At 58.8% G+C, this 13014-nt stretch overlaps 1 protein-coding gene across 2 annotated transcripts; it reads left to right on the top strand.

Moving 5' to 3' along the window:
• The first annotated feature begins 1644 nt into the window (after positions 1–1644).
• Positions 1645–11352, top strand: F7 (coagulation factor VII). 2 transcript variants are annotated; one of them, XM_070001923.1, is made up of 8 exons: positions 1645–1748; positions 5028–5188; positions 7156–7180; positions 7255–7368; positions 8058–8198; positions 9044–9153; positions 9333–9456; positions 10371–11352. In XM_070001923.1, the coding sequence occupies exons 1-8, from the start codon at positions 1670–1672 to the stop codon at positions 10961–10963; spliced, it is 1347 nt and encodes a 448-aa protein (XP_069858024.1). In that variant the 5' UTR covers positions 1645–1669; the 3' UTR covers positions 10964–11352. The 2 variants fall into 2 exon arrangements, with proteins under 2 accessions (XP_069858024.1, XP_069858023.1); XM_070001922.1 differs by having other exon boundaries at positions 1645–1772.
• The last annotated feature ends 1662 nt before the right edge of the window (positions 11353–13014 follow it).

The following is a 13014-nucleotide window of genomic DNA, read 5'->3' as shown; positions in this document are numbered from 1 at the left end:
AAAACTCAAGGGAAGTTTTTGATGGAATAACTATTACTAACGGAAGAAAATAAACCAAAGAAAAAGATGTCAAAACCAACAACGCTCCTCAGGGCTCAGCAGTCATGTGTGCAGGTTCCAGTGCAGGATCAGTGACTGACTGTGTGTGCAGGTTCCATGACCAAGTGTGCAGGCTCAGTGGCCACATGTGCAGGATCAGTGACCATGTGTGCAGGCTCAGTGACTGTGTACGGGATCAGTGACCGTGTGTGCAGGCTCAGTGACAGTGTGTGCAGGTTCCATGACCAAGTGTGCAGGCTCAGTGGCCACATGTGCAGGATCAGTGACTATGTGTGCAGGCTCAGTGACTGTGTGCGGGATCAGTGACCGTGTGTGCAGGCTCAGTGACCATGTGTGCAGGCTCAGTGACTGTGTGCGGGATCAGTGACCGTGTATGCAGGCTCAGTGACTGAGTGCGGGATCAGTGACTGAGTGTGAAGGATCAGTGACCACGTCTGCAGGATCAGTGACTGCATAGGCAGGCTCAGTGACCGCGTGTGCAGGATGAGTGACAGCGTGTGCAGGATCAGTGACCACGTCTGCAGGATCAGTGACCGCATATGCAGGCTCAGTGACAGTGTGTGCAGGATCAGTGACCGCATGTGCAGGCTCAGTGACCATGTGTGCAGGATCAGTGACAGTGTATGCAGGCTCAGTGACAGTGTGTACAGGATCAGTGACCACATCTGCAGGATCAGTGACCGCATATACAGGCTCAGTGACAGTGTGTGCGGGCTCAGCGGACTGAGTGTGCAGGCTCAGTGACCGCATGTGCAGGCTCAGCAGACTGAGTGTGCAGGATCAGTGACCGCATGTACAGGATCAGTGACCATGTGTACAGGATCAGTGACTGTGTGTGCAGGCTCAGTGGCTGCGTGTGCAGGATCAGCAGCTGCGTGTGCAGTCTCAGTGACCACGTGTGCAGGCTCAGTGACCACATGTGCAGGCTCAGTGATCGCGTGTGCAGGCTCAGTGACCGCGTGTGCAGGATCAGTGACAGTGTGTTCAGGATCAGTGACAGTGTGTGCAGGATCAGTGACCACATCTGCAGGATCAGTGACTGCATATGCAGGCTCAGTGACTGAGTGTGCAGGATCAGTGACCGCATGTATAGGATCAGTGACTGTGTGTGCAGGCTCAGTGGCCAAATGTGCAGGATCAGTAGCTGCGTGTGCAGTCTCAGTGGCTGTCTCAAGCTCTGTGGCTGTGTGCAGGTTCGGTGGCTGTGTGTGTTCAGGCCTGGTGCTGACTACTGACTCAAGCCTGGAGCTGGACTACTGACTCAAGCCTGGAGCTGACTACTGACTGATCCTGGAGCTGACCACTGACTGGCCCTGGAGCTGACCACTGGCTCCGGCCCTGGAGCTGACCAGTGACTCAGGCCTGGAGCTGACTACTAACTTGGGCCCGGAGCTGGCATTGACTGGTCCTGGAGCTGACCACTGACTCTGGCCCTAGAGCTGAACACTGACTCAGGCCTGGAGCTAACCACTGACTGGCCCTGGAGCTGACCACTGGCTCAGGCCTGAGCTGACCTCTGACCTAGCTGTGGCTATGTCCCAGCCTCCCCCCTTCCCTCCTCTTGACCTTTGCACTCCTGGAATGTCCAAGCAGGAAGCCGCGGCCCAGCATGGCTCTCCGGGCTCAGGCTCGCGGGCTCACCCTGCTCTGCTTTCTGCTCTGGCTTCAGGCATCCCAGGAGACGTCAGGTCTGTCCTCCGCTCTGCGCATGGGTGAGAACGGCAGCAGGCTGTTGGCTCAGGCTCTGGGGTGCCCAGGCCTCCAGCCTCGCCTATGTTCCTGCCACTCCAGTCGGCAGGGTCGTCACCAGGGCTCCCTTGGTTCAGGTCGTGCAAAGGACTGGGCCCTGGCTGCTCCCAAGGGAGAGTCTGGGCTGACAGGGTTCAAAGAACTTTTAGCCATAGGGTGCTGTCTCCCCTGGCCCCCACCCCCTATCAAGTCAGACAGGGAAGCGGGGTGGGCTGCTCGGGTGGAACTGCTTACCCCTCATCTCTGTGTCAATGGCCATGCCCTTGTGCAAAGCTAAGGCCTCAGGAGGGGGGCCGGGGGCATGTTGAAGGCCGGGAGCCCCTCAGACGCAAGATGGGGGGTAGGCCTGGGGCCCGTGTTGAAGGCCAGAAGCCCCTCAGACGCAAGCCGGGCCACATGGTGCCTGCTGGCCGCCACCATCACTGTCATACTCAACTTCAAAACGTGGCAGTGTCACCTTTCCAGCCCCAGACTATGAATTAACCTGGGACCCCGAAGGCTGTGAGGCTGCGTGGCTGGTGGAGCCTCCAGAGCCCAAAAGCTAGCAAGTTAGAGCTGCGCTCCTAGAGGGACAGAGCCAGGCAGGACTCTGCGGCTCTTCTTTGTTTTATTCTGTCCTTTTCGAATTCTCTTCAGTCTCTGGATTGCTTTGTGAGGCGATTTTCTGGGTCTCAGCTCTTCTGGTGCAGGCTTGCACGCTTCCAAGGTCCGGGGGTCAGCATCGATCATGTGCCACTGAGGTGTGAGGTTCTGTGGTGTGTGAACCTCTGCTGCCCTCCACACCCTGCTTCTGCTCAGGCAGGCTCTGCCCTGTGAGTCCCAGCGGCTCTCACCAAACCACTGGCTCCCAGGAATGGCGACAAGGGATGATCTCCAGATTAGAAAGAAAACATGTGACCTTCCGAGTGAGATACAGGGTCCCCCCCCTCCCTCCCAGTATGACACAGGATCCTCCCCTTCCTCCCTCCCTGTGTGACACAGGACCCTCCCCCTCCTCCCTCCCTGTGTGACACAGGATCCTGCCCCTCTTCCCTCCCTGTGTGACACAGGATCATCCCCCTCCTCCCTCCCTGCGTGACACAGGACCCTCCCCCTCCTCCCTGTGTGACACAGGGTCCTCTCCCTCCTCCCTGTGTGACACAGGGTCCTCCCCCTCCTCCCTCCCTGTGTGACACAGGGTCCTCCCTCTCCTTCCTCCCTGTGTGACACAGGATCTTCCCCCTCCTCCCTGTGTGACACAGGACCCTCCCCCTCCTCCCTCCCTGTGTGACACAGGACCCTCCCCCTCCTCCTTCCCTGTGTGACACAGTACCCTCCCCATCCTCCCTCCCTGTGTGACACAGGATCCTCCCCCTCCTCCCTATGTGACACAGGGTCCTCTCCCTCCTCCCTGTGTAACACAGGGTCCTCCCCCTCCCTCTCTTTTCACATTCACTTCTCAGCCCACAAAGCACAGCAGCAGGTTGCAGTGCCCCACCAGGGCCGCCTCCACCCCTCCAGGCCCTGAGAGCTCCTTCCAGGAGCCTGCCTCACCGCTGGGGCACTCAGCCCCTCCTGAGACGCAGGGGCCCTGCCTGCTTCCTCTCTAGGGGTCTTTGCTCCCCCAGCCACTCACCTTCCCACCCTTGCTCACCGCCTTGTCCTGTACAGCCCCACACCAGACTGGCCAGTGCACCCTCCCTTGAGGGCATTCCTGGCTCCAATGGCGCCCCACAATGAGAACACCCTCCTCTCCATCGCCACGCACCTGCCTGGTACATAGCCCTCCTATTTATTCGGGTATCCTTAAGAATTCTCAAAAATTACTTCTGTTCAAGCTGGAATTGGGTTTTAGACCTAAGGCCCCAACTCCAGGAGTCCCACACCAAGTCTGGCCACTCACCCTACAAACCAAATAAAGAGAAGTGGTGGAGCAAAAGTAGAAATTTATTCCGAGGCAGCACTGCTGGGCCTCTCTGATGATCTTTGAGGAGCGGGCTTGTGCCTCCGACTGGGGAGCAGGCGAACTGGCGAGGTTTGCATCTACCCTTGGGTGACCCTTCAATCTTTGTCCCAGAGCTGTGGCTGCTGTTTCGAGCCGTGGGTAGGAGGGACAAGTTCTCTGAGGGGGATCTGGCCTGAGTTTCAGCTCTTCTCTAAGGACGTTTTGCCTCTGGCTACAAGATGGTTTTCAGTGGGTCCTGTTTTCATGACTGTGGTTTTTCCTGGAGGTGATGGGGTACCTGGGTGAAGCTGAGGCTCATTCAACACGTCCCTAGGAGGTAAGGGGGCACTCTGGTCACCTCCTAGTCCCCAAAGTCACCAGTGTGCATTGAGAGCCGCCTCCCTCCCGGTGAAGGTGTGAGGAGGATTAGAGGGTTCCGTAGGCTGGCTGTCAGCACCCAGGACCCACAAGCTGGAGCAAGCAGCTCTGATGTCACCAAGCCTGTGGATGGCAGGCTGGGCCTGGCCTTCTGCCCTCCAGACACAGATAGGGCAGAACTGAGGATTTAGTTTCCAGGTCATGCCTGTGAGCTGCTGGGCAGCATCTATGTATCTTCTTTACCCTTGGTACCACTTTCTTAATCTTTGTATCTCATGATAGCATGGGAGGCCACGGTTTGTCAGACTATTATTTCCAACACCTTCCTCCGGGATAAGTGTTTGTAGAGTCTGAGTGCTTCCTTGTGATAATTTCCAAAGTGATGGTAGCCAGGTCAAAAAGAATGTCTGGTCAATTAACTTCATGAACGCATTGCCCTGCACTCACATGAAGGGTGCGGGGTAGCTAGTCATCCATGAAAGGCACGTACACTCAGACGCACATGCAGCAAGGCCTTGGGTTGTACCAGTAGGCCAGGCATACAGAGAACTAGCCCTTAGCAGAGGTGGGGACCCCCGATTCCTACCACCAAAAAAGAGAAAAATGTGGGGAAATAGTTCTGTGGCTGAGACCCTGCAGCCAGGGTAGTTTCCACGAGACCATTTGGCCTGGGTGGATTCTATGGCTGATGAGTACAATCCCACGTGGTGGTTTCCATCACTGAACAGACAGTCCCAAAACAGTACAGTCCCACATGGTCCCACCACTGAATGGACAGTCCCGAAACGGTACAGTCCTGCATGGTGGTTCCCATCACTGAATGGACAGTCCACAGGGTGGTTTCCACCACTGAACGGACAGTCCTAAGTGCTGGTTTCCACGCAGCTGCCATCTTTCACAAGGCTCTCTGTCTCAGTCTTCTTAGCCCAGGAGGAAGCGGACAATGTCTTGCATAGGCATAAGCGCGCCAACCATTTCCTGGAGGAGCTGAGACCCGGCAACCTGGAGAGGGAGTGTAAGGAGGAGCAGTGCTCGTTCGAGGAGGCCCTGGAGATCTTCAAGAGCCCAGAGAGGACAGTGAGTGCCCCTCCAGGACACCCCAGGCCCACCACGCACATAGGGGTGTCTGCCGGCCCACTGCTGTGGCATGTGGGGCACTGGGAGCCCTGGGAGCACACACACAGTCCCCAGGCACAAGTTGCTGCCTGGCCATGGTTCTTCTTTGTGTGCAAGCCTCCTTACCAGGCACACAGCTCCCTCTGCCGCTTCACATGCTAATTTTACATCAGAAAGGTCATTCAAATGCACACACAGTGTGTCCCATGACTTCTGGATGTGCTTCCATTCTCTAGGGAGCCAGGGTCACCCATGAAGGCATCCTAAGGGAAAGAGCAGCCCTAGCAGGGAGGGAGGGAGGGAGCTGTAGGTACAGCCTCTCACCGCCTGGCCCTGGCAGGAGCTTCCGTGAAAAGTGGGAAGAATAAGTAGTGAGCCAGAGTAACTGCACAGCATTGTCTTCTGATTTCTGATTTCACACACACACACACACACACACACACACACACACACACACACACACACACACACACACACACACACACACACACACACACACACACACACACACACACACACACACACACACACACACCTTGTTTTGAGACAAGGTCTTAAGGTGAAGCCCAGGCTAGCTCATAGTCCTTCTGCCGTAGCTTCCCGAGTGCTGGGCTCCATGAGGCTGATATATGTAAGACAGGAATCCGTCATAGCTCTTGGTGTCATTGCCAGGGTCTCCTAAAGCCCACGTGTGAGTCATGGCATGTTGCACTCCCAGAAGCCTCACACACACAGGACAGCTCCCACTTGCAAGAAGTCTCACAAGAGCTGCCCTCCTGGACATCCACCCACCCACTCACCAGGAGGTTGGCGGTTTGTTTTCTTTTTTTTTTCTTTTTTTTTTTTGTTTTTTTTGGTCGGTCGTGGGGCTTGAACTCTCGGCCTGGGCGCTGTCCCTCAGCTCTTCAGCTAAAGACGAGCGCTCTACCACTTGAGCTACAGCACCACTTCTGGTTTTCTGGTGGTTTATCGGAGATAGGAGTCTCACGGTCTTTCTTGCCCGGGCTGGCTTTGAACCACAATCCTCAGATCTCAGCCTCCTGAGTAGCTAGGATTACAGGCGTGAGCCACCAGTGCCCGGCTAGGAGTTGGCAGTTTGATGTCGAGGCTGGCTTGAGGTTTCAAGGCTCGCTTGACTCTCCAGCCAAATGGAGAATTTTTTTTTTTTTTGGTCAGTTGTGGGGCTTGAACTCTGGGCCTGGGCCCTATCCCTGTGCTCTTCAGCCCTGTGCTCTACCACTTGAGCCACAGCATCACTTCTGGTTTTTTAGTGGTTTATTGGAGACACGAGTCTCAGTTTCCTGCCCGGGCTGGCTTTGAACCATGATCCTCAGATCTCAGCCTCCTGAGTAGCTAGGATTACAGGTATGAGCCACCGGAGCCCAGCTAACTGGAGAATTTTATACCTTCTGATTATGTGCTAGTTTCCAGAGCACTTTCACGTTTATTTTTTGTTTACCTATTTTTATTATCTTTAAGGAGTTGTACAAAGGAGTTACCATTCAACAAAGCCTTTTATGGATGCAGTGACATCTATCTATTCTGTTTCCACCACAACCATGAGTTTGAAGGTCAATTGGCTCAAAGTCTTTTTATGAGTCAGTTTGCTCTCTGTGGCCTGTAACAGTCTGTGGAGGGCTTTGTCACCTGTCATTCCCACGTGCAGACGAGGTGTGTGCATCCACACGTGCACACACCTGGCAGTTGGGCTTTGTGCCACATGTCTGCTGGAGGGCAGTTCGGGCTGGCACTTGGCTGCTCTGACTGGAGGAGGGCAGCCTCCGCTGTCCCTGAGAGGGGATGATGAGATGATGAGCCCCTGTCACGCAGAGGAAATCCGCTCCCGAGCTCCGTGACCCTACTCGGGATTCTGCAGATGTTGAAGCCGCCTCTGTGGTGTGTCTCACATGGCTCTTCTTGTTCCTTAGAAGCAGTTCTGGAGTCTCTACACTGGTGAGCAGGAAAAGGGCCATTGGATCCTGCCCCACAGGCCTGCTCTTCAGCACACTAACGCAGCTCACCCACAGACGGGGACCAATGCGCCTCCAATCCGTGCCAGCACGGAGGTTCCTGCATGGACCAGCTCCAGTCCTACATCTGCTTCTGCCTCCCGAACTTCGAGGGCCGAAACTGTGAGACAGGTGAGGCCTGCTCCCGCCAGGCACACCCCAGGCCCAAGGAGCCCTGGCTGGCGGCTGCCCCAAGACTCCGGAGTTTGGACCCGGCCTCTGCGCAAGCTTTACCCTGTGCTAGAACCCTCTGGTTGCCCAGTACACATAGATACCAAAGGGCTCCCTGGGCCGTTACTGCTTCTTGATCCCAGCAGAACAGGAAGTGAAGGGTGAGGAGGGACTGAGGGCCTGGGTAAGTCCTGGTTGTGAGTCCCAGTGCAGGCCTGTCTGCCAAGCCAGCCCCTGACTCCCATCCAACCAGAGCAGGCTGGCAGTCCTTGGGCCCAGGCCCACACTACTCCTCTCCTCATGCAGGGCCAAGGGTCTGGGTTGCACACTGCGGCGGGGGTGGGATGGGGCTGTCCCCACACAGCCGGCCTGCGCACACTGCACACTGCAGGGAGGGGGAGGGGGAGGGGGAAGGGGAGGGGGAGGGGGAGGGGGAGGGAAAGGGGGAGGGGAAGGGAAGGGTCCCCACACAGCCAGCCCACCGCACACTGCGTGGCTACCTAGAGGCAGGTCTCACCCTTCCAGATTGTGCCACAGCACAGGAGATGCCCACAGCAGTGTGCGGCCCCCCTTCGTGGGGGCACTTGGGGGCGGGGACTGGCTCCTGCTGGCCTCACAGAATCTCCCGAGGCTGCCCCTCCCGTCCCCAGACAAGGACTCCCAACTGATCTGCGCCAATGAGAACGGCGGCTGTGAGCAGTACTGCAGCGACCACCCGGGAGCAAAGCGCTCCTGCGGGTGCCACGAGGGGTACGCGCTGCTGCCCGACGGGGTGTCCTGCGCCCCCACAGGTAACCGGCTGGGGGCCGGGGACGCCTTGTGCTCTGGAGGGCGGGCTGCCAGATCTGGGCGGCCACAAGTTAGCTCCTCAGCTTGGAGGCAGAGATGGGTCCTGACAGTTCCCCAGCACCCACCAGGCCCCTTAGGGTGGCCAGGGAGCAACCCAGCACAGTACGCCAGGGCAGCTGAAGCATGGTCTTGGACACCTGTGCACTGTAAAGGTGCTCTCACCACCCACACCTCACCTGGGTCCGCTGCAGGGCGCTGGACACCCAAGATCCCCCACTCTGTGTCCACTGCTGCCGGGTTCTGGACTCTGCATTCCCATTAGTGTGTGCTCCTAAGAAAATGAGGACTTCCACAACCTTGGGCCTGCAGGGCTGCACTCCGAAGCTGGGGAGCCCCAAACTCCATCTCCGCAGAGCACGGGGCTGTGCCTAGCTTGATGTCCACAGCCCAGGGCTTCTCCGGCTCTGGTACACGTGCATTCTGCCTATAGGGTTTCGTGATGCGGGTGGCAGGGCAGGGCGGGTCTTGCACCGATTGCTGTTGGTGCTGTGGATTCACTGCAAAGTGCAGTGGCGTCACCACTGCCCCTGCCTTGCATCTTCCCCAAACAACGCTGTGGCTTCTGACCCTGCCTGTGCCCTCAGCACCTGCCCTAGCGCCTTCCAGGGCCTCCCAGGGCCTTCCAGGGCCTGTCCTGCCCTCAGAACAGAGGCAAGGTGCCCATCTCCTCCGCCCCGCCCTTGGGCCTGAGGGGTGCCAGCCTGGAGCTTCTCAGCATTCGAGTGGTCTGAACGTCTACAGAGGAGCACCCCCACCTCAAAATCCCCTTGTGCTGATGTGTTCACAGTTGACTATCCCTGTGGGAAAGTGCCGATTCTGGAAAAAAGAAATAGCAGTGGCCCCCAAGGTCGAATTGTGGGAGGCAGGGTGTGCCCAAAAGGGGAGTGTCCATGGCAGGTAGGTGCCCCACCTCCTCCACCCCATCCACACCCACTGGGCAGACCCTGATCCAGCCCCGGGACCCTGCCCAGTGGATGGGGTCACGGATTCTGTGGGAGAGTGGTGAGGAGTGGGCTGGGCAAGGCCAGGCCTGCAGCCCAGGACGCACTGGCATGTTCCACGTCCACGTTCCCCAGGCCGCGCTAATCGTGCAGGGGCAGCTGCTGTGTGGGGGTATCCTGCTGACCCCCAGCTGGCTGGTGTCTGCAGCCCACTGCTTCGACAAGATCCACACCTGGAGGAACGTGTCCGTGGTGCTGGGTAGGTTGGCCCGCCCGAACGTGGGCAGCCCTGGGGCCCCACGTCCCTCACCTCCCTGACCATGGACACCCACCTGGGAGGGTCACCTCATCTCCTTGACCACGGATGTCCTGCAAGGGTCATCTCACCTCCGTGACCATGGACACCCACCTGGGAGGACTACCTCACCTCCTTGACCACTAATGTCCACCTGGGAAGGTCACCTGGCTGCATCCTCTCAGCCCTCTCCCACTCAGAAATCTGAAAGCCTTGGGGCTGCTGCACCCCTGCCTGCCCCTGCTGCCCTGCTCCACCTCTGCCCTGCCCACCCTGCAGCACCCCTGCCTGCCCCGCCCACCCCTCTGCCCTGCCCACCCTGCCCCACCCCTGCCTGCCCTTGCCCACCTGTCACACCCCTGATGCCCCTGCCCACCCTGCCACACCTCTGCTCCACTTGTCTCCCTCAAGCTCCCAGCAAGCCATGTGGGCTGGGCCTCTGTCTCGTGGACAGATGGGCAGATTGTGCTGGGAGAAGGTCAGGGACGTGTACCCCTCCAAACCCGGCACAGCTGCCCACGTTCTCCCCCCCTCCTCCCCATATCTCCCCCCCTCCCCCCACACACACTTGCCTAAACACCCAGGCTCTTGGCTTACCTTGCTCACACCCTTTCTCTGGTGTGGGCATGCCCTGCGTGCCTGCCACTGGAGGCTCTGCCTGAGGACCAGACAAGAATGGCTCCAGCCTGTCCCCACGGTCCTGGGACCAGACGAGAACAGCTCCAGCCTGTCCCCATGGTCCTGGGACCAGACAAGAATACCTCCAGCCTGTCCCCATGGTCCGGGCCAGGAGGGCGGATGTTGGGACAGGGGACGTGGCCACCACAGGGCATGTGGCCACTGTGGAAGTCCGGGTGTGACCGGGCTGCTTCCTCCAGGTGAGCATGACCTCAGCGAGGTGGAAGGCACGGAGCAGGTACGGTGGATGGCACAGCTCATCATTCCCAGCAAGTACATCGTCGGCAAGACGGACCATGACATTGCACTGCTGCGCCTGCACAGGCCCGTGGTCCTCAGTGACTACGTGGTGCCCCTCTGCCTGCCCAAGCGGGCCTTCTCTGAGGGCACGCTGGCCAGCATCCGCTTCTCGTGGGTCAGCGGCTGGGGCCAGCTGCTGGACCGCGGGGCCACCACCCTGGAGCTCATGGCCGTGGACGTGCCCCGCATGCTAACCCAGGACTGCCTGGAGCAGTCGCGGCAGACGCCCGAGAGCCCGGCGCTCACCGAGAACATGTTCTGTGCCGGCTACCTGGACGGCAGCAAGGATTCCTGCAAGGGTGACAGCGGCGGCCCGCACGCCACGCTCTACCGTGGCACATGGTACCTGACAGGCGTGGTCAGCTGGGGCGAGGGCTGCGCCGCTGTGGGCCACGTCGGTGTGTACACCAGAGTCTCCCGGTACACAGAGTGGCTGATCAAGCACATGAGCTCCAGGCCCCGTCTGGGCATCATGCGAGCCCCGCTGGATTAGCTCCCTGCACAGAGAGGGGGCAGACACAGCTGCCTGGAGGGGCCTTGGGAGGAGGGGAGCTAGAGAGAGGAGAGAGGCAGAGAGAGGGCAGGAGCTCTGCTTCAGAGACCAAGAAGACATGGCTGCACGTGTGGGAGAGGAGACAACCGCGGGCAGGAAGAGCGCCCGGCCAGCAACGCTGCCAGGGCTGCTCCCCACAGCTCATCCTGCCTGTGGGTGCCCTGACTGCCCTGCGGGGAACAGTAGGGATGTGCACACACATGTGCACACGCATGCACACACTCACACACATGCATACTTTCTCTGAAGGCTGTTCCGTGCTTCCATTGCTTCCCCTTCTGTGCAAGTGCGGTACTCTCACTTCAAATAAAGGACAGGCAACACATGCATGCGTTGGTGACACGCCTTTGGGTTTCCTGCAGGAGGATGCTTACTGTACCAGCTGCTCATGGTCCTCGGGCTGTGCCGCCGTTCTTCTGACTGGACGATGATGAGCAGTGAGGCTCCATGGCTCTGCGTGGCTTGTGGCACTGGCCGGGATGGGGAGCTGCATGGCTCTGTGGCTCCATGTGGCCTGCGTGGTGCTTGTTGGGATTGGGGAGTGTGTGGAAAAGGCTCCATGGCTCTGCGTGGCCTGCATGGTGCTGGCCGGGAGCCGTGTGGCAGAGGCTCCGTGGCTCTGCGTGGCCTGTGCGGCATGAGCCAGGATCGGGAGCCGTGTGACAGGAGGCTCCATGGCTCCACGTGGCCCATGTGGTGCTGGCTGTGATGGGGGCCGCGTGGCAGAGGCTCCGTGGCTCTGTGTGGCCATGGCGCTGGTGCTCACCGAGCCCTGCTGTCAGTTTCATCATCCCTGAAGCAAGCATCCAGGTGGGGGTGTCCTTTAAGAAGTTCCTGCCAGTGTTGAGATGGCCACAGACCCCGTGGAGTAGTCTCCCCCTGCCCTCGAGACGTCTGAGGACACAGGGCACACGTGCCTAGGAACGACCAGGGTTGCATCACAGAACACAGACCCCCGTGTCCCGGCCTGGCTGACAGCGCAGGTGGGGAAGGCCCCTCCCCAGCACCACCACACCCGTAGCCAGCAGAGGCGTGAGGGAGGGAGAAGGGGAAACAGAGCCCGAGTGCTGACCCACTGGTGCTGCCGGTATGTGGACAAGTGAGCTAGAAGCAGACCCAGCCCCGCCCTCGTCAGCCCTCACAGGGCTGCGAGGTGTCCCCACGTCAGGGCACCCACACCAGGAAGCAGTCTCGAGACTGGCCTTGCATCTAGCGACATTCACTTCAGAGCAGCCCAGAGGCCAGCAAATCATGGCCATGTGTTTGTAAACAAAGATTTCTTTGTGCACACCCATTTCTTTGTTTAGCCTCTGTGAGTGGTCCAGACGGGGACCAGCCAGCCACCAAACCCATCTGGCCCACACAGCAAGGGCAGGAAGGGTTGGCTCAGCCAGACCAATTCCCAGCCGTCTTCCAAGCCCATGCCAGACTCCAGAGCCCTGTCCATCTTCACTCTGTGCCTTGGTTTCCCCATGTGGAACAGGCACCGGCTTCCGTGTGTTGTAGGGACAGGATCAGTACTGGTGTCCTGAGGACCTGCAAGAGTGCAGTCAGCACCCATGCCCCTCGCCGTCCCCCTCTGGAGTGAAGCAGAGCCATGTCTGGGGTGCATGCTCCCTGGAAGCAGCGTTAGCATCATAGAGGGAAACTGACAGGAGAAGATGGGCAGGGGGTAAAGGGGGCTGGCAGCGCCCCAAACCATGCAAGAGGGAAATGGAGGCAGCGGGAATCCCAGGGTAACACTTGCCAGCCTCAGTTTCCCAACTCACAGGAGTAATAGCCGATGCTCAGAGCTGGCCAAAGAGGTACATCTGTAGGAGGACCTGATACCAGGCCTGAGATCTGAAGATGCCCGGGCATGCTGTGCTGGTTGTGAAGTGGGTCCCCCTCTCTGGGTAAGGCCAGGAGAGGGTGAGGACTGATATTCCAGAATGAAATCACTGTTCATCCTTGGTCCCTGACCTCAAGTCTGCCACAAGCATCTCACCTTT

This window comes from Dipodomys merriami, unplaced genomic scaffold (assembly GCF_024711535.1).
Source record: "Dipodomys merriami isolate MVZ:Mamm:240054 unplaced genomic scaffold, mDipMer1.0.p SCAF_6, whole genome shotgun sequence".
NCBI classification, from domain to species: Eukaryota; Metazoa; Chordata; class Mammalia; order Rodentia; family Heteromyidae; genus Dipodomys; species Dipodomys merriami.
This window is presented reverse-complemented; position numbering and strand designations above follow the sequence as displayed.